The sequence below is a fragment of the Monosiga brevicollis genome, genomic scaffold (genome assembly GCF_000002865.3).
Source record: "Monosiga brevicollis MX1 MONBRscaffold_21 genomic scaffold, whole genome shotgun sequence".
Classification (NCBI taxonomy): Eukaryota; class Choanoflagellata; order Craspedida; family Salpingoecidae; genus Monosiga; species Monosiga brevicollis.
In genome coordinates, this window is record NW_001865058.1 from 194,673 (window position 1) to 212,552 (window position 17,880).

General features: G+C 55.9%; 7 protein-coding genes across 7 annotated transcripts in view; 3 read left to right on the plus strand and 4 right to left on the minus strand.

Moving 5' to 3' along the window:
- Window positions 1-102: 102 nt before the first annotated feature.
- Window positions 103-5,960, minus strand: MONBRDRAFT_10393 (uncharacterized protein; the record flags this gene model as incomplete). The annotated part of the gene is made up of 4 exons (XM_001748188.1): window positions 103-3,524; window positions 3,662-4,811; window positions 4,974-5,722; window positions 5,816-5,960. The coding sequence occupies 4 exons, from the start codon at window positions 5,958-5,960 to the stop codon at window positions 103-105; spliced, it is 5,466 nt and encodes a 1,821-aa protein (XP_001748240.1).
- A 794-nt stretch (window positions 5,961-6,754) lies between these two features.
- Window positions 6,755-9,769, plus strand: MONBRDRAFT_27711 (uncharacterized protein; the record flags this gene model as incomplete). Its single annotated transcript, XM_001748103.1, has 3 exons — window positions 6,755-7,039; window positions 7,139-7,690; window positions 8,042-9,769. 3 exons carry the CDS (start codon window positions 6,755-6,757, stop codon window positions 9,767-9,769), a joined length of 2,565 nt encoding a protein of 854 aa, XP_001748155.1.
- A 51-nt stretch (window positions 9,770-9,820) lies between these two features.
- On the minus strand, window positions 9,821-12,681 carry MONBRDRAFT_35244 (uncharacterized protein; the record flags this gene model as incomplete). The annotated part of the gene is made up of 14 exons (XM_001748189.1): window positions 9,821-10,194; window positions 10,237-10,295; window positions 10,448-10,499; window positions 10,612-10,741; window positions 10,824-10,911; window positions 10,991-11,063; window positions 11,151-11,309; window positions 11,435-11,497; window positions 11,572-11,690; window positions 11,779-11,846; window positions 11,972-12,041; window positions 12,161-12,246; window positions 12,343-12,466; window positions 12,570-12,681. 14 exons carry the CDS (start codon window positions 12,679-12,681, stop codon window positions 9,976-9,978), a joined length of 1,422 nt encoding a protein of 473 aa, XP_001748241.1. The 3' UTR covers window positions 9,821-9,975.
- A 670-nt stretch (window positions 12,682-13,351) lies between these two features.
- On the plus strand, window positions 13,352-14,555 carry MONBRDRAFT_33562 (uncharacterized protein; the record flags this gene model as incomplete). The annotated part of the gene is made up of 3 exons (XM_001748104.1): window positions 13,352-13,507; window positions 13,719-13,825; window positions 13,917-14,555. 3 exons carry the CDS (start codon window positions 13,352-13,354, stop codon window positions 14,089-14,091), a joined length of 438 nt encoding a protein of 145 aa, XP_001748156.1. The 3' UTR covers window positions 14,092-14,555.
- A 49-nt stretch (window positions 14,556-14,604) lies between these two features.
- On the minus strand, window positions 14,605-15,550 carry MONBRDRAFT_33563 (uncharacterized protein; the record flags this gene model as incomplete). The annotated part of the gene is made up of 4 exons (XM_001748190.1): window positions 14,605-14,895; window positions 15,024-15,128; window positions 15,255-15,318; window positions 15,421-15,550. The coding sequence occupies 4 exons, from the start codon at window positions 15,548-15,550 to the stop codon at window positions 14,664-14,666; spliced, it is 531 nt and encodes a 176-aa protein (XP_001748242.1). The 3' UTR covers window positions 14,605-14,663.
- Window positions 15,551-16,123: 573 nt separating this feature from the next.
- Window positions 16,124-17,036, minus strand: MONBRDRAFT_27715 (uncharacterized protein; the record flags this gene model as incomplete). The annotated part of the gene is made up of 4 exons (XM_001748191.1): window positions 16,124-16,319; window positions 16,448-16,509; window positions 16,541-16,706; window positions 16,888-17,036. The coding sequence occupies 4 exons, from the start codon at window positions 17,034-17,036 to the stop codon at window positions 16,124-16,126; spliced, it is 573 nt and encodes a 190-aa protein (XP_001748243.1).
- Window positions 17,037-17,173: 137 nt separating this feature from the next.
- The window catches only part of MONBRDRAFT_38173 (uncharacterized protein), a gene marked incomplete at its 5' end in the record, with an annotated part of 8,528 nt that continues 7,821 nt past the window's right edge, over window positions 17,174-17,880 (plus strand). Inside the window, one exon of the mRNA XM_001748105.1 lies at window positions 17,174-17,663. Within this exon, the coding sequence (XP_001748157.1) occupies window positions 17,174-17,663 (490 nt within the window). The remainder of the gene's footprint in view (window positions 17,664-17,880) is intronic.

Sequence of the window (17,880 nt, forward strand, 5' to 3'; positions counted from 1 at the left end):
ACGAGCTGCCGCCCCACTGACACGCTGCCATTGGTCGCTATCCATGCCCAAGGCGTGATCGGGTGAGCGATTTGCAACTTCTCGACAAAAGCGGCAATGTTCCTATCCCCAAGCAAATTTTGGCAGCAGAAAATGCGGTGAGACCAGTATGCAGGAGCGCTCGGGAAAAACGTGATTCAGTGCCCAACGACCAGATGGCACACGCAGACGCAGACGCACGCTATCAGTATCGTGGCAGTCTAACAAACGACGAAGTAGATTGAGCAGCGCCGTTTCTGGGTGCACGCCAAGCAACTCGGCCAATTCAATACGATGCCGCCGCACGCGGTGATCATGAGCACACCGATATTGGGCAATCAGTGCCAGCTCCGTCCAGCTCAATTGAGCTGACATGCGACCCGAACCGTCCAATTGGCAGGCACGTCCAGCAAAGCCATCCGAGGCAACATCGGGATCGGGAAGATGCAGGGCATGAATGGCACACGAGGCTCGAATCGTGATGATGGCGGGCTGCGCGCTCTCAGCGCTTTTTGCGGCAGGTGCTGCATGTCCAGTCACTGGCTCCGCTGCCACATCCACAGATGCAGCTGGTCCTTCGAAGGAAGTCGGTACTGTTTCCCGCGTAGCATTGGGCGTAACGCGACGGGAACGAGAGCCACGGGTCGATGAAGATGAAGAGGAAGAAGAGCCTTCCCGCGACAAGCTTGGGGTCCGCCGACGTCGTCCCGAGCGTAACGTCCGCCCAGCATTGTCCACGCAAGCGTCGCAATGCTCTGCCAGCTCGCCGAGTGGAAATACCGATTGACAGATGGGGCAAGCACCCTCTTCACTCTCTAAAGGTGCATCGGTGGCCTGAGGCGAAGAGGAGGCCACAGCGTGCGTCACGGGGGCCGTGGCCGGCGGTGGCTCGGTCGGGACTGGCCCCCAGTCCAAAGCCAAGACTTCCACCGATTGACCCACCTCCGTGCCCTTCTCAAAGCGCATGCAGGTGCCCTGCAGCTGCAAGATGAAATTGGCTTGTGGAAAGGGTAACAACACCATTCGCAGCTCTGTCCCTCCCGCTGAACGGTTCTCGGCAGACAGCGATGCCGTGCCAGCCTCACGGGCAGCAGAGCCAGTTGGGTGTCGAGCGCGCACCCCGGCGCGCAGCGGAGAGCCGTGCGGCGACGAATTGGGTGGCGCAGCCTTTGGCGGTAGTGGTTGAATTTGCCAAGAAAAATTATCGAGCGCCCCTTGGAATGCTTCCAGGGCCCCCAGAAAAGCTCGGCAAGGGCGCTGCTGTAGCGAGCTGACCCGACTACAGCCCGTAAACTCACACACAGGCAGCCCGCGATCTGAGACGTCTGGCAGTACACGAACGTGCTCCCAGCACCAGGCCCTAGGTCCAGCCTCGATATCCACACCATGAAACGCCAAAGAGCCGTGGCATTGTAGCACAAACTGATGCCCTTCGGCATCGGCCAACTCCAAACGCTGAAGTGCAGAGACGCCAGAGCCCAAGGGGGTGTCAATGGATAACACCTTGCCCAGGATATCTACGTACTCAAAGGCGGCCGTTCGAAATAAGAATCGTGCCGGCGTAAGAGCTCGACCGAGGGCTGGGTCGCGCTCATCGGCCCGCAGTTGAATCGCCGTCGTTTTAGCTTTGGCCAAAGTGAGCTGGTCGTTGCGCACCTTGGGCACCACATTACGAAGGCAAAGAAGTGCCCCGTTGGCTTGGTCATCAAGGCCCAGCGCATCCCGCCACACACTGAGCAATGCGCGACTGCCATTGGTCCGGCAGCGCAGCTGAACTTGTGTCAGCGCCACGGGGTCAGTGAGCATGTCAAAACCTTGTTCAGCACGCATGCGCTGCGCGGCCAGGTGTCGCGCCTGATCAACACGTGCCTGAAGCTGGGCCATGTGTTCTGCTCGTGCTGCTTCTAACCGCGCTGTCGGCACAGATGCAAGATCAGCAGCGCGATCGGCAACGAGAAAGGCCGCAAGCTGCTCGTCGTTGTGGGTGCTGCCTGTACCAGGCAGACTACAGCGTTGAATGACAGCTTCGGCTTGCTTCAAAGCTTGCTTCTCCAGCTCGTCTTGGGCCTCCTGGCAACGGCGTTCAAAGAAGTCGCGCATGCGATGCAAAGCACCAAGACCAAGAAAGTCCGAGTGCAAGTCATCCGTGACGCGATACACGGTGGGAAGCACGCGTTCAACAAAGGCTTCAACCAGAGGAACAGCACCACCATCGGGCACAATGTCGCTGATAGGCGTGACGGACCAGTCAAACGCGGGCGGCTGCCAATCAGGTGCAACACTGACAAAGTCCTCCACCGAGGCGTCCTCCAAGCCTCGTGTCGAGTTACAGTAGAGGGTCAGCTGTGTGCTCTCGGCGTCGTCCAGCGGAGGGTGGGGACCAGGAGACTGGAGTGCAGCATTGATAACGGCCAACCCACCCCCGATCAAACCTTGCCAGCCACCACCATACGACTTGCTCCAGGAGGCCTGCAGCGCCGGGTCAGGTCGTGCACGCAGAGGGTAGGTTCCATCGCAGATCCATACGTAGCCGTTGTTCGGAGCCACATCCAGGACTGTGCATGTGAACGGGAGTGCCACATGGCGGTCTTCTTCGCAAATCTGGCGCAAGGCTGGCCGCACGTTGGCATAGTGTTCGCGGTGAGCCAAGGCGCCCACGAATGCAGTAAGTGGTTCCCAACACGCCAAAATAGACCCATGTGACCACAGCCCCAAGCAAGCCGCATTGAGCAACCAGTCGGCCTTTGTTAGCGTACAACGTGCCAGGGCTGGAATGAGACGCCAAAGCTCGACGATTTGACGCGCTGTGAGCCGCAGTGTTGCCTCTGTTGATGCTGGATCGGATGAGGAAACAGGTTTCAGTGTGCTTGAAGGATCCCGCGCAAACTCGACGAGGGCTCGACGTAACGTTTCGCGCAGCGGCACGGGTGTAGTAGCATCCCCATTGCCATCAATGTGTCCGTCACTTGCAGATGGAGTCGGGCTGTATCGTAGGGACGAAGTAGAAAAGCCAAGGTCAACAAGCGTATCACCGAGCGTTTCTTTGTCCCATCGTGGTGAGCTGGTAGCAGGCACCAGGCGTAAAGGCGCTTGCTGCCACCAGGAGGCGCACAGCGCAAAAAATTGGGCATCTTCCTTCCGGGTGAGTGGGGTTACACTGGTAGTGGTAGAGTTTGAAGACTTGGCAGGGGTTACATCCAGACCTCGAGAGGAAGATGGTTGCGGGGTAAGGGGGGTTTGCGGATGGCTTGGGCTGTTTGCTGCTTCAGATGCGGCACCTCCGACGCTAATGCGGGGTGGTTTGTATGGGCGATAACCCTTGGGCTTGGCGCGAGTTCCGAACCCCGGTGTACTAGGCGCGTTGGCAGCACGCCGTTTACTTGACGCCATGAGACCTGGAGTATGGGCCTTGCGCCCCGTTCGAGCCGGCGTGACAAAGGCTGCTGGTCGTGGGTGATGGTTTTTGGGGGTAAGGGCAGCCCCAATTCCATGGCTTGGCGTTTCCCCTACATTGGAAAAACATTGAAGAGGAACACCAGCAAGCGTGCGCGGAAGCAATGAGATGGAAAGTGGAAAAAAAAAAAGGGAACTGCGAACAGGACAGGGAACCGCGATCAGCCCGCAATTGAGGGACGAAACGAACCGTGAGCAGTTTTAATGGACGCCGCCACGTTAGCTCTTGGGGTTGCAAAGGATGTGACGGTGGGCGGGCGCCGTCGCAAGGACGAAGGCGAAGAGAGAGGTGACGTCGTGGTAGACCCGGGCGCGGGGTTTGCCAGGGTGCGGGGCACGGAGAAGCTCGGTGTTTCGGGAGCACTAGCAGCGTTGACACCGGGGCTCGGTCGAGTGCTTGCAGGAGGATGTTGGTCCAGCAATTGCAGGCGAGGCTGCTTGGCTGTGGTATTTCCGTCGCTTGGGCGAGGGGGCACAAACGAAATGGGGGTCTCAGTCGGAGCCCACACGGGCACCTTGCGCGGCGGCTCAATGTCCTCGTGATCATGTGCTTGCTTGTTAAGGTGCCCATCGTTGCGTAAGTTGCTTTGCTTCGTTGTTGCATCTGCCAGCAGGGCTCGCCCATGGGTGGCGTGTCGGGCCGAAGAAATGATGGTGTTGCTGCGTAGATTCTGGAACCCGAGACACGCAGGATCGTTTTCTGGTGGGCCAGCGGTTGTCCGCCGAGTAGTTGCAACAGCATGATTAGCACGAGCAAGATCGATGTGCGGCTTTGTATTGCTTTTATCGTTGTCATTGTCGTGTAAGGCCGGAAGCAGGTGGGCATGTTGAGCATATTGATCAGAGCCGGCAGAAGCAACTGCGGAAGAGACAACAGGTTGATGCAATGAAGCAGGTAAGCGCGGCATTATCCCCAAGGGCTCGTCCGGCACTGCTGCAGTCTCGGCGTCCGGGGCGTCCGGGGCATCATGCTGCGCAGCCGCCAACAATGCTCGGCCCTTGGCGGCATCGGCCTCGGTCGACACCACTCGGTTGGTTCGGGCGCTCTGAAACCCCACAAAGGCCGGTGTCGAGGGCTCGTCCGGCACTGCTGCAGTCTCGGCGTCCGGGGCATCATGCTGCGCAGCCGCCAACAATGCTCGGCCCTTGGCGGCATCGGCCTCGGTCGACACCACTCGATTGGTTCGGGCGCTCTGAAACCCCACAAAGGCCGGCGTCGAGGGCTCGTCCGGCACTGCTGCAGTCTCGGCGTCCGGGGCATCATGCTGCGCAGCCGCCAACAATGCTCGGCCCTTGGCGGCATCGGCCTCGGTCGACACCACTCGATTGGTTCGGGCGCTCTGAAACCCAAGCAAAGGCCGCCGTCGAGGGCTGTCAGCGGGACTACTGAATCTGAATCGACATGTGGTGACTCGACAGTCACATGCTGTGGGCCGTTTTCATCAAGATGCTGCAGGTTGGCGGCATTGTCGTCCCCGAGCTGCATCCTTTGGCGTCGACACCACTTGATGGGTGCGAGCATTGCGGAATTCCAGCAGAAGAGGCCCTGAGCTAATGGGAGAGCCGGTCTCGGTCTCTTGGCTAGCCCCATCGGCATCCCCTGGCTGCTCTTGGTTTGGAGATGATGATGGCGCCGATTTAGGCTGCAGGTTCTGCAGGGGTGAACGAGGGCCGGGGGAAACATCAAGCTTGCTTTGCTTGGCTTGGGGTTGACCATGTTCTTCCAGGGGCATGGGAGGCCCCAGCTCCAGACGTGGAGGCCGGCGTGCACCAGGGCTGCGCCGGTTGGGCCCCGTTGGGGTTAGTAGTGAGGGGCTAAACTCATCAAAGTTGGCAGGCAGCTCAAAAGGTCGGTGCATGGGGTCAGGGGAGTGCTCGCTCCCGTAGCCATCGAGAATGATGCTCGACAAACGCCTGTGATGTAGAGGTGTGGGATCTTCTGGAGACGGTGCTTGTGTGGCCCGAGGAGTCGATCCAGGAGTCATGTTGGCCGGCGTTGCGGCGAGAGATTCTTGAGCTTGGCGATTCCGCCGCATCGTCGGGTCCAAAGGGGCATGGCGAAACAGAACAGGGGTTGTAAAGGAGCTTGCAACGGGTAAGGTGGCTTGCTCCCGAGGGGTGGAGGAGATGGGATCGATGCTGCCATGCAGCATGGGCGCAGGGGTGGTGGGCGCCGGTGCGCCTGCTTTGCTTCCGAGTGGCTCTGAGGGGCTCGGACTGTGCTGGGGTCCTGGGTCCACGCGCCAACGCCCTGCGGATCAAGCAGAATAAAATCGTTGCAATGAGTGAGCGTCTGTTGGGTTTGCAAAGCAAGGGGTGAGCTGAACCGGTGAAGCGGGCTTACCCCGTGAAAAGGAGCGAAGGGGCGCAACTCTGTTGTGAGGACCAGGAGACGCGCTCTCCCGCATGCCCATGCCACGCAGCACCTCCTGGCACCACTGCTGGGCGGCCTCATTGGTTTTGACCATGAGGTCTTGCTGCGAGCCCATGGTGGAGTTGGCACGGCCCACAAAGCCTGCCAGATGTGCTTGTCCTACGACGGCCCCGTCTGACCCTCGTACCGCCACATGCTTGCTGTCCAATCCGGTTATCAAATGCAGCCTTTCCAAAACATGCGTACCATTCGTCCTGACACCTTAGCACGTGTGTGCCTAGCCACTACCACTACTACTCCCGCTGCCGCTGCCACTGCCACTGCCATCAAGGCTGCCAAATGCAAATCAAATGCAGCAACGTCATGTACCAAGAAGAAGAAGAAAAAAAAATAAAGTGCACCTGTACATGTAAACTGTCGACAACTCCTTTTCAGTGTGTGTGTGTGTGTGTGGTGTGTGTGTGTACCGTTACATTCCGTTTTTTTTTTTTTTTCTTTTTTTTTTTTCTGTCTGCTGTTGGTTCTTTCTCTTTTTGTCTCTTGATGTGTATGTATGGGGAGGGACACTTGTCGTTTAAGTTGTCCATTGCCGCGGTGTGCTGAGCGCCGCATAACATTCCCGACCATGCCCAAACCACCGCATGCCCTCACTCCACACGCCAAATCACTATTGTGCCCAGCAACACAAAAAAAACGGCTCAAAGCTGTTGCTCTGATTATTCAAAGGAAAAGCTGACAATTCTCACACAAGCAGTAGTAGACGAACACAGTGAAAAACGCTTTTTACTCTTGGTTTTTTTTTTTTGGAGCAACACACACACACACACACACACACACACACACACACACACACACACACACACACACACACACACACACACACACACACACACACACACACACACAGACATGAGCGGAGAGGATGGCAGCGGCGAGGGCGAGGGCAAGGGTGCAGTGGGGAGGCGATTAGGGGGAGATCGGATGGAGATGGTGGAGCAGGATTCGTTCGAGTTGCAGTCGACGGCCGTGGCGCCTCGGGATGGTGCTCGAGCTGAGGTTGCGGCGGCAACGTCGGACCCACGCGCGGACCCGGAATCGCAGGTCAAGGTTCACGAGCCCCGAGATCCGGTCGCTGCCAGCCACCTTGTCTTTGGCCGATACCCGCGTGCCTGCCTGTACATCATCGGCCAAGAGGTATGACGGATGGGGCTCCTTTGATTTCTCTGCTTGCCCCCAATGTTGCTTTGCAAGGATCCTTCACGCAATGTGCACTCCGCCCCCCCGCCCCTATAGTTTTCTGAGCGAGCAACGTACTATGGCCTTCGCACGATTCTGGTTCTGTACCTGGTCAACTACTTTGGCTACACCAACGATCGCGCCACTGTGTGGTACCATGTCTTTGTCATGGTCAGCTACCTTACTTCCATTCTCGGAGGCATCCTGGCCGACTCCTCCTGGGGCAAATACAAAACCATCTTCTGGCTGTCCATCGTCTACCTCATCGGCTCAAGCTTGCTCTCCTTCACCTCTGTCAACCACCTGACCGGATCGCCACCGAGCCCCTGGGGCGCCTTTTTGTGTCCGTCTCTTTCGCGAGCCTCTTCCCGATTTCATCCATTCCTACACCCCATGTCCTTGGCCTTTTGCTGCCTTTTTCACTCACCTCTGCTTGTGTGCTTGCCATATCCTGATGCGCATGTGTGTGTGTGTGTGTGTATGTGGACAACGTTGACTATACCGACGTCAGCACTGGCTTTCATTGCTTTGGGTACGGGTGGCATCAAGCCCTGTGTCAGCGCCTTTGGTGGTGATCAGTTTACAGCCAGCCAGAGCGGCCTGATTCAGGTCCGTGCGAGAACCCGCCCTGCCCCGCTGGTCCTTGGTCTGCTCGCAACAGTCTGGGTCTCAGCTTGGCCGTCTGCTGGTACTTGGCCGCCAATAGGGTTTTTTTGCAACTTTTTACTTCTCAATCAATGCTGGCAGCCTTATATCAACGCTTTTGACCCCAAAGCTTCGTGCTGATGTTCACTGCTTTGGCGACGACGAATGCTACCCTCTGGTCGGCGCTCGTGCTCTTGCTTGGCTGGCTCTCCCTTCTTTGCTTTTCTGACCAAAGTCTCTGTTATTGGCTTCCCGACGTGTTTTTTTTTTTTGCCTCTAATCTTTCGTTGCAATTCTGGTCGGACTGTGGCGCAGGCGTTTGGCGTGCCTGCGGCCCTGATGGCTGTCGCACTTGTTGTATTTGTGGCTGGGCGGCACCTTTACCGCTATACCTTTCCCACTCGAAACGTGCTCGTGGACTGCAGCAAGGCCATTTGGATGGGTCTGCGCACCAAGCTGCGTGGTACCCCCAATGGCATTCAGTACTCACACTGGCTTGAACCAGCGGAGAAGCGCTTTGGCCAAGCCTTCATCCGCGAAGTCCGCGTGGTTTTGGGCGTCTTTGTCCTTTTCACCCCGGCTCCAATTTTCTGGGCACTCTTTGATCAGCAAGGTTCTCGCTGGACGCTGCAAGCCGAACAAATGAAAACATTTAGCATGGGTGCCCTGGGCGAATTTCGCCCCGACATGATGCAAGCCCTAGGGCCGCTCCTCGTGATGCTCATGATTCCACTGTTTGAGCGCGGTGTCTATCCGCTTCTGGCGCTGCTTCGCATTCGCCTCACGCCATTGCAACGCATGGGCTATGGCATGATTCTCTGCGCCCTCTCCTTTGTCATTTCAGGCCTGGTACAGGGGGCCATCGACCGTGACCTGCGGGCCGGAATCCCCACCCACAACCAGGCATACCTTCGCGTTCTCAATGCCCAGTCTGAGCAGATTTGGGCGACCTACAGTGACGCTGATTTAACCTTCAACACCTCCCTGCTCCCAGGCAATGCCTCGGCATATTATGACTTTGACGTGTCGGACACAAACCGCAATGTTACCTTTGAGCTGCATCGCAGCTCCCCGCCGTCGACGCTCAGCACGACGTGGATGCTGCAAGCCAAGGCCAAACAGAGTTTGGTGGTTTATCGCACTGTGGGCGGTGGACTCGATACCTTTGCCACTGATGATTATGTTCCCCGCGACGCTGACACGGTGAACCCAGATGAGGCGCGTGTTCGCATCATCAACGCTTGCCCAGATTGCTACCTCATTTACTACAGCCCCGATGAGACAAACAACGTGGTAGCGGCTCGTAGCGCCAGCAGCTATGACGGCGGCGTGTTTACCGCAGGGCGCCTCGAATTCATCATGATGGCCATGCCGTCCGTGCCCAATTCCACCCTCTCCTCAACTCCGGCTCCAACCACGACAACGACCCTTGCATCCACTACCGTCGATCCCAATGCCAGTACGGTTTCACCAGTCGACACCATCACCGTGGCTTTTGTGGCTCAGGGCGGTGGCGACTACAGTCTGCTGTACACGCCGCAGACAGCTTCGAGCCTCCAGGGTACAGTCTCCGTGACAGAAGACAAGTCTGGCAATGGTGTGAGCATCTTGTGGCAGGCGCCGCAGTACATTGTCATCACTGCGGGTGAGATTTTGTTCTCCGTGACTGGTCTGGAAATGGCCTTCTCTGAAGCGCCAGCCTCCATGAAGGCTGTGGTGCAGGCCGGTTGGCTGCTGACCACCACCCTGGGCTCGCTCATTGTCATCATTGTGGCGGAGTCTTCCTTCTTCCGGCAGCGCGATGAGTTTTTCTTCTTTGCTGGCTGCATGGGCGCTGTGACAATCTTGTTTGCTTGGTTGGCACGGGACTACCGATACAACAACAGCCGATACTTGGCCATTGCCCACGATTTACAAACAGATGACACGGGCCAGGAGAAGCCGCTGCTCACAGACAGTCGCCGTGCATCGCCTCTCACTTCGCAACCGGAAAGCGACTCGGAGCGAGCGCTTGATGGTCTGGATGACACCAGTTTTGCTTAAGCGCCGCCTGCAGCACCTGTGGGCTTGGCTACCAGTACTGGAGGACCTGAAGACCAGTTCCCCAATTGTGAATGATGGGTCGGCTTCAAAAAATGTGTTGCTTGAGTGGCACGTGGCGGTGAAGTTTTGGGCGTGGATTTTCGATTGCAAGCTGTGAGCTGTCAGTCCGAGGCACGGCCCCGCGGATATGGCGAGAAGGAAGGTGTTTATGCTTTTTGAGGTGTCTTGCTGTTGCGTCGGCGCTGGGGCTTGCTGGCGCCGGTTTTGGGCGTCGCCGGCTGGGAGGCACTTTTGGAAGACTTTTGCCCTTTGGTACGCTTGCCCGGGGGCATCGTTTGGTCTTCTGAGCCTGCGCTCTCGTCGTCATTGGCGGCAGCCTTGCGGCTGGCCAGCTGTGCACACAAATTAGCCAGCATGAGTTTCAGCTGTTGACGGAATCAGAGAAAAGAGGAACGTGGGGATTGTACCTTGGCCTTGCGTGCTTGTAGACGTTCATCAAACCCTGATTCCAGCAGCTGGAGCTCAGCTGTGATGTCAATGCGTTTGTATGTGAGTGGTGGTGTGCACAGCAGGTGGAGGTGTTGGTGATTGTCGGAAGGGCCCAAACCCTTTTCTAATAGTTTTAGGGTACTTTGTATGTGAGACTGTGTGTAAAAGTTAATCGACGAAAGCACATACCTGCACGGCGTGCAATGTTGATCTTGTTCATAGACTGCACAATCTCTTCATCCTAGCATGCCCCAGGCAAACAGGAAGAATATGTCAGGGTGGTGGCCCCAGTAGTCTTCCAAGACGGTCGCGGGATGCTGAATGATGATAGTATGATGGCGGCCTCTATGTACCTTGATGTCATCGTAGGCTGTGAGCTTGACGTTAATGTGTTCTTCGATGGCTTGCAATAGCTCAATGTCCCGTTCATCCATCAATGTAATGGCCATGCCACCACGGCCGGCACGAGCCGTGCGGCCGACTCTGGGTGACAGGGAAAAAAAAAAAAAGGTGGGATGGTCGTGGGTCATACACACCAAGGAGGATGCTGCATGTGTCGCCTCACCGGTGGACGTAATCTTCGGGTGCACGAGGCACGTTGTAGTTGATGACGTAGGTGACGGTTGGAATATCGAGGCCACGACTGGCAACGTCTGCAGGTAGGCGTGGTCCGCAAGAGCGTGAGGTCAAGGCAAGGTAGCACGAACTGGGCAGAACGTCATGATGCTGCACCTGTGGCAAGCAAAATATGAATAAAGCTTGACTTGAACTTGTGCAAGGCATCTAGGCGCGCCTTTTGTGACATCTACATGGCGAAAGAACCGAGTGATCAAAGAGCAGGTGTAAGCAACCCAGTTGGTTTCTGTTCAAAGTGAATGGTTTCCGCCCGGACCCTTGCCTGTGAATGGAGGGCTGTGCAGCGCAAATCGAGCTCGCGCAGCGTGAGGGCAAGCTCTTCGCAAAGGCGGCACGTAGGAACAAAGAGAACAATACTGTTGTTCTTGTCGTCGTGCAGTTGACGAAGAATGTGAATCAGGTAGGGAAAACGCATCTAGGAGCCGTGTCAACGCAAAGAATAAAACAAACGGAGAGCGCGAAACAAAAACGAAAGCCGGCGTGAGGTCATCGCATTTTTAAAGCATTAAAGTGTGCGACTTGACGGTTGCAAAGGCGCACGTGTGCCGGCAGGAAGACGTAGCGCTGGCGCAAGGTGGTGACGGTCGCTTCCTCCTTGATTTCCTGCCACATATAATTGTCGAGGTATTAGAGGGGGCATGAGAGCAGAGGTTGAGCGGGGGCACGTGAAACCTCACCGAGTAGCGAAAGAGGTCGCGGTGCAGCTGCTGGCTAATCTTGCCCGAGGGCTCTTCCAGCAGCGTGGCACTGAACAAAAGATTTTGCCGCTCCTCGGGCAAAGCATCAAGGATGACGTCTGCCAACAGGCATTGAGCATTAGGAACGAAGCCGGAGCACAGCTGACACAGCTGGGGCGGTAGTGACGAGGGTGGGCGGCATCGAACCCAAGTGGCCTTGCAGTGTTTCGTTGGTCATGAGTCGATCGGCTTCGTCCAGCACCAAGGTGTGAACCCTGGACATGGGGTATCGCATTGCGAATGAGGATGCGCAAAAAAAAAAAGGCACAGGCTAGCACAAGAAATGCGGAGCAATACAAACATGGAAAGGTCCAGCTGGGTGCTGTCCTCAATGTGCGACGCCAGTCGACCAGGGGTAGCCACAATGATGTGGGGCCGGCGCGACAGTTCAACGGCCTGCTTGATCGAGTCTGTTTGTAAGCACCAGAGCACCACATGTGATTCAAGTGAGATTCGTGCTTGAAGTTTGTGTATGTGTGTACGTGGGATCAAGGTCTCTAGAAATTGAGGCAACTCGAGCGGAACGTACCAATGCCACCGACGATGGTTGCGACGCGAACGCCGATGGGCTTGCCGAGAGACTGGAATTGATCACTGATTTGAAAAGCGAGTTCACTAGGAGTGTGCGCCCATGTCACGGCAAAGGGTATCCGTTAGGAGGGGCCCCAGATCAGCAAAAGTCAAATGAGGCCTGGGACTGAGGAAGCGAACCGAGTGGGCGTGAGGACAACGGCGTAGACACCATATGGATCATGGCTCAGCTGCTCCAGGATGGGCAGGGCAAATGCAGCCGTTTTGCCCGATCCGGTCTTGGCGGCTGCGTACACGTCCTCATCTAGCCCAAAAGGGAATATCAGGCTTGAGAACGCATAGGGAAGCAGCCGTATGCGGACAAAAAGAGGCTAAAAGGAAATATGGGTCAAATCTGTGGCTTGTACCGTTGAGAATAGCAGGAACGCAGGCCTGTTGGACTGCGGTCGGCCGTGTAAAGTTGAGGTTGCGGCATTGACGAATGAGCCAGCTGCTGAGCTTCAGGTCCTCGAAACTCATGGTGTCTTGTGTGTGGTTGCTCACAACTTGCTTTTTGTAGATGACAGCGCTCGTACAAACTATCTTACGAGCAAAATAAATTGCTCTCCCACTGCTCGCCTGGCTCAGAATTGAAGCGCGCCAGACGATCAAAGCTCCGCTGGTGTCTCCCCCTCTCCTGTATCGCCGCCGCCGAAAAAAAAAAAAAAAAAAAAGAGCACGCGGCCGATTAAATCTGACAATTGAAACCAAGCTGACATCTGACATCTCTTTACTGGATATCGTCACTGCGTTCAGGTGCTCAGCTATGTCAGACAAACGACGGGCAATGGAATGTCGCAGGCTGGCTTGTAAGCAAAACAAAAACGCGCCTGTTGAGCGTGTTGGATCATCCTCAGTGTCGACGTCGACGGATCTGAATCAAGGGTGGTTCGTTTCGAACCAAGTGTCGTCACCATCTCTGCCCGTGCACTGATTTTAGCTGCATCTCCGTCCACATCGAGCCCGCAGTCTTCATCATCTCTGAGCTGTCTTTTTTCTCTTCTTCTCTCTCTCCAGTGAACCAACAGACATCATGGTACGTCCCTTGGCCCTGGCGGTCCCGGCGGTTCGGCGGTTCCTGATCGCTGGCGACCATTGATCCGTCAATCGGCCAAGTGCAGCGGGACTTGGTTGAAGAGGGTCGTGGGTGATGGCATGGAAGGGGGTGGCTGCCACTGGCACAGGATTGTGGATCATGCCATTGGCGTTTGAATCAGAGATCATGTTGTGGGGGCGGTCGAGGGCCGATGACATGGATGCAGCCGATCAAGCGACAAATGTGCCAACGAAGCGGGAGTTTGGAAGGGTGACGAGGAAAAGGGTTGTTGTGCCGCACATTGTCTGATTCTCTTTGATCATCAGACTGCCGTTTTCTGGTCATTTGCTCGTGAAACTATGCCTTGTGCCGCCTCTGTTTGAGCCTATGGGTGTGCGCGCTGATTATTTTGAGACTTTGAAGTTGGCAGTGCAAACGCTCACAGGCCCGTGTTGTTTCACTTGTTCCTTCAACTTGACAGCCCAACCCTCCTGCTTCTGCAACCTCTGTGGGCCGTGGCTCGAGCTCGAGCGCCGGCCCCAGCAACAAGCTGACCCAGCGTCGTGCCGGCGGTGCCGCTGCTGCTCGGTACGTACCCTCATCAACCCTTGTTCATGGTTTTGCAGGCACGACAGTCCGTGCAGTCATTTCTTGCTCATTTGAACTTGCTGGTGGATAGCCCCAAGGCTGCTGGTGGCCGTGCCCGTGCTCCCACCAACGGTGCTGATCACTGGTCCATGTACACGGAGGACACGCCCGGCCTCAAGGTCGGCCCCGTGCCGGTGCTGGTCATGAGCCTGGTCCTGATTGCCTCGGTTTTCTTGCTCCACATCTGGGGCAAGTTTGCCAGTTAAATGTCTTCATTGGAAGCTTTTGATGATGAGGCATGCCATGGCAATGGCCATGCTACGCCTCTAAACCCCTATCAACGGCGGTTCACACGAGTCGAATGTTTTTTGGTCCGTTGATCGCTGTGATGTTTTTGATTTTCTTCTTTTTGCACCGACATTGCTCCCTATAATGTTACGGCTGTCAGCTATGCCAAGCATTCTCCAGATTCAAGGAGATGGATGCACACTTGTGCTCTTGGGCTGCTGCGACGGTCGTGGCTATCGGGGTGGTGACTGTGGTGCTTTTTTTTTTTTTCTGTGCTGACTCCCATCTCGTTCTACATGGCGCCATGCGCCTGGTGGTTGTGCACAGACCACTGTTGCTTCCAACGCGTGTCGCATTGGGAGTACCAAATCATAAAAAATAGCTTCTTCTCTGACTTGAGGCCATTCGAAACAAAAACCCAGCAATTGAGCGATGAAAAGAGAGATCGTCTTGCGTGTGAGCACGAGCTGTGTGTGCTTGATCCAGGCTGTAATTTGCAGCAATGAATTGTGTCGTGCATTCCAAAAAAAAAAAAAAAAAAAGTTGCTGTTTAGAGCTCGCCCGAGGCGACGACGACAACGCGCTTGGAGGGCTTGCCCGACTGGGAGCCAACGGCCTCGATGGCCTTGACCACAGACATGGACTTGTCATCGGAGACCTTGCCAAAGACAACGTGGCGGCCGTCCAACCAGGGGGTCTTGACGGTGCAGATGAAGAACTGGGAGCCGTTGGTGTTGCGACCGGCGTTGGCCATGGACAGGATACCGGGACCGGTGTGCTTCCTAATGATGCGATGGAACAAACCCAAGGCATGCGGTAGGTTAGAAAAAAAGAGTTGCAAACAACATGGCCGAATTGCGACCAAGGAGGGATGCACAAAAGCCACAACAAGGGTCTTGAACAAACGCACAGGCTGAAGTTTTCATCTTCAAACTTGTTGCCGTAGATGGACTTGCCACCGGTGCCATCAAAGTTGGTAAAGTCACCACCCTGAATCATAAAGTTGGGGATGATGCTGTGGTGCAAACGAGGCCAACCGCGGCGTGAGCTCGAGCAGGCACACAAGGAAAAACAGAAAGGCGACAGGGCTGAGGAATAACACGTAGAGAGTAAAAAAAAAAAAAAAAAGGGGACGACGCACCGGTGGAAGATGGAGTCACGGTAGCCAAAGCCCTTCTCGCCAGTGGCCAGAGCACGGAAGTTCTCTGCATAAACAAAAGACCGTCAGTGGCGCGCAGAGCCAATGAGGGCGGCAAGTCGTTGGGCTCGGGCTTTGCTGCCACGTGCACTCGAAAGCGACTACTGACCGACAGTCTTGGGGACATCCTTGCCATAAAGGTCAATCTCAATGCGGCCAGCAGCCTTGCCACCAATCTCAATGTCAAAGTAGACGCGGTTGGTCACCTCGGGCTGTGATGAGCAGGTTTCAGCACACATGAGCCCGAGCGAAACCGGAGAAAAAAAATAGAGGATCATCAGCGAGAAGGTCGAGGCAGATCCTGCACTGAACTTCACCGCATGCAACAGCGACGTGACACCTGTGGACGTACCGTCTTGGCCGCGAGGGTGGCCGAGCCGAGCACGGCGAGCGTCAGTACAGCAACAGCGATCGACTTCATATTCTTGTTGTTGTCGGAGGGAAGAAATACAATGCCATAAACAGGGTATAACTATGCTGGGATAAATACCCCGCACGGCAATTCACAATTTCGCAGAGTGGCGTCGAGTCTATTTTTATCGGTTACATTGTTGGAGATCTCACTCGGTTCGTCTACTGGCGTTTCCGTGCGCTTTTGCTATGTGACCGTGTCTCTCAAAGCTTACCAGTTGTACGACTACTTTGCGATCAATCTGCATCCGCACCTGCCCCCACATCCAACCCTTACCTTGCTCCTCATAAGGCGTTGTACGTTATTCGCGACGCTGTTATCTTTGTCACCAAACCACCACACCACCACACTTGCATTGGCCCTTTCCATGGGTATTGCCTTGTATCTTGCACACTCTCACTCACTCGCTCTCTCGCTCTCGCTCTCTCGCTCTCTCTCTCTCTCTCTTTTTTCCAATTTTGCTCTCAAACGGCAGCGGCGGCAGCGGCAGAGGCGGTGGCATTGCATTTGCCTCTTTGCAACCGTGACAGCGCCCCCTTTTAACCAAGCTGCTAATCATAAAGTAGTACCTGTTCCCCCCTCTACATTCCGGCTTGCTGTCGATGATTCGGCCCCGTGATACCGCCGCGGGCAGTGTCGTGCTCACAGTGAAGTGACGACGACGAGAACCCTCGATCAAACCGAAACACTCGAGGGTACGTGAGTGCCATGGTCACCGTTGTACCTGCCGTCTCTTTGTCGCCTCGATCGCTTGCGGGGGACATCAGACACACTGCCATTCCGACCCTGGCACGGGCGATTACACATACACACACACCATGGCAATTTTGTCAGAGAGCTTGCACACCGGCCGGCCAGGGCAGGGTGGAACATGGCCGAGCCTGACGTTGGGTCTGATCACCACACACACACACACACACACTTGCTGTTGCTGTTGGCTCTCGCCCGCCTCTCCCCGTCGCCTGCGTCCGTCATCACACACCCTGAATGCAAGACCATTACCCTTGTCATCGAATGACCCCACATCGTCTCATGCACTTTGTGCGCGCACGCCCAAGCCCCATCGTCACACAAAGAGACGCAGAGACACAGAGTCACAGCAACGGAGAAACAGAGAGACACAGAGACAGAAGAACCAAGACAGAGAGCGAACAAAGAGCGAACCAGAGAGAGAAACAGAGAGAGACACACAAGCAGAGACAGAGAGACAGAGAGACAGAGAGACAGAGAGACAGAGAGACAGAGCGAGAGGAGTGCTTCCGCTTGCTTTTTGTATTGTTTGCTTGCTTGCTGTATTTTCCTTCTTCGGCCATCAACGTTCATCATCCTCTCCCTCTCTCTTTTACTTCTTTTTCATTCATTTGTGGTCCTTGTCCTTGTCCTTGTTCTTGTCATGTCTCCTTCAACTCATCGCCCATCATGGTCGCCCTCCAGTCTGGAATCTGGCAGCATGGCTGAAGCCAGGGGCTGCGCTGCCACTTCTGCACGTCCCAACGCTAGCCCTCGTGCTGCCGGGGCTTCCACCGTCATGTCGTCGACCACAGATGCTTCTTCTTCCTCTGCTTCTTCTTGTTCTTCTTCTAGCACGGCTGCGACCGCCTCATCGGCTCGGTTGTCACGATATCCGATGCTGCCGCCCACTCGCGAGCACCACGAGCGCGACCGACTTGTCGTGGTCATGGTGGGGCTACCAGCTCGCTGCAAAACGTTTATTGCCCGCAAGCTCGAAAACTACTTCAACTTTATCGGCCAGCCGGCGCGCGTCTTTAATGTCGGCGACCGTCGCCGTGACGTACGTCTTGCTCGCGTCCCTCCTCCGACTGCCCAGCCCCAGGCGAAAGTTACCAGGCATGCGCCTTCCGACCTCACCCCGAGCATACCCGACCCCCAGGTCGTGCCGGACAGCCATCATCCCCAGTTTTTTAACCCGCGCCACCGCGGTAATGTTTCGACGCGCGAACGCCTTGCCATGGAGGTTCGTCAACCATACCCCTCGTGTGCTCGGAACCTCCCTTTATTCTTGTCCAGCTCGGGCCCTCCGACCGACCCTCACCATGCCCCGGATCGGATTGTCTTTTTTTTTTCCCCTTTCCTTCGCTCGGTTTGACTGCAGGTGCTAGGTGATATGGTCGAGTGGCTGGATGAGCCCGGGAATCA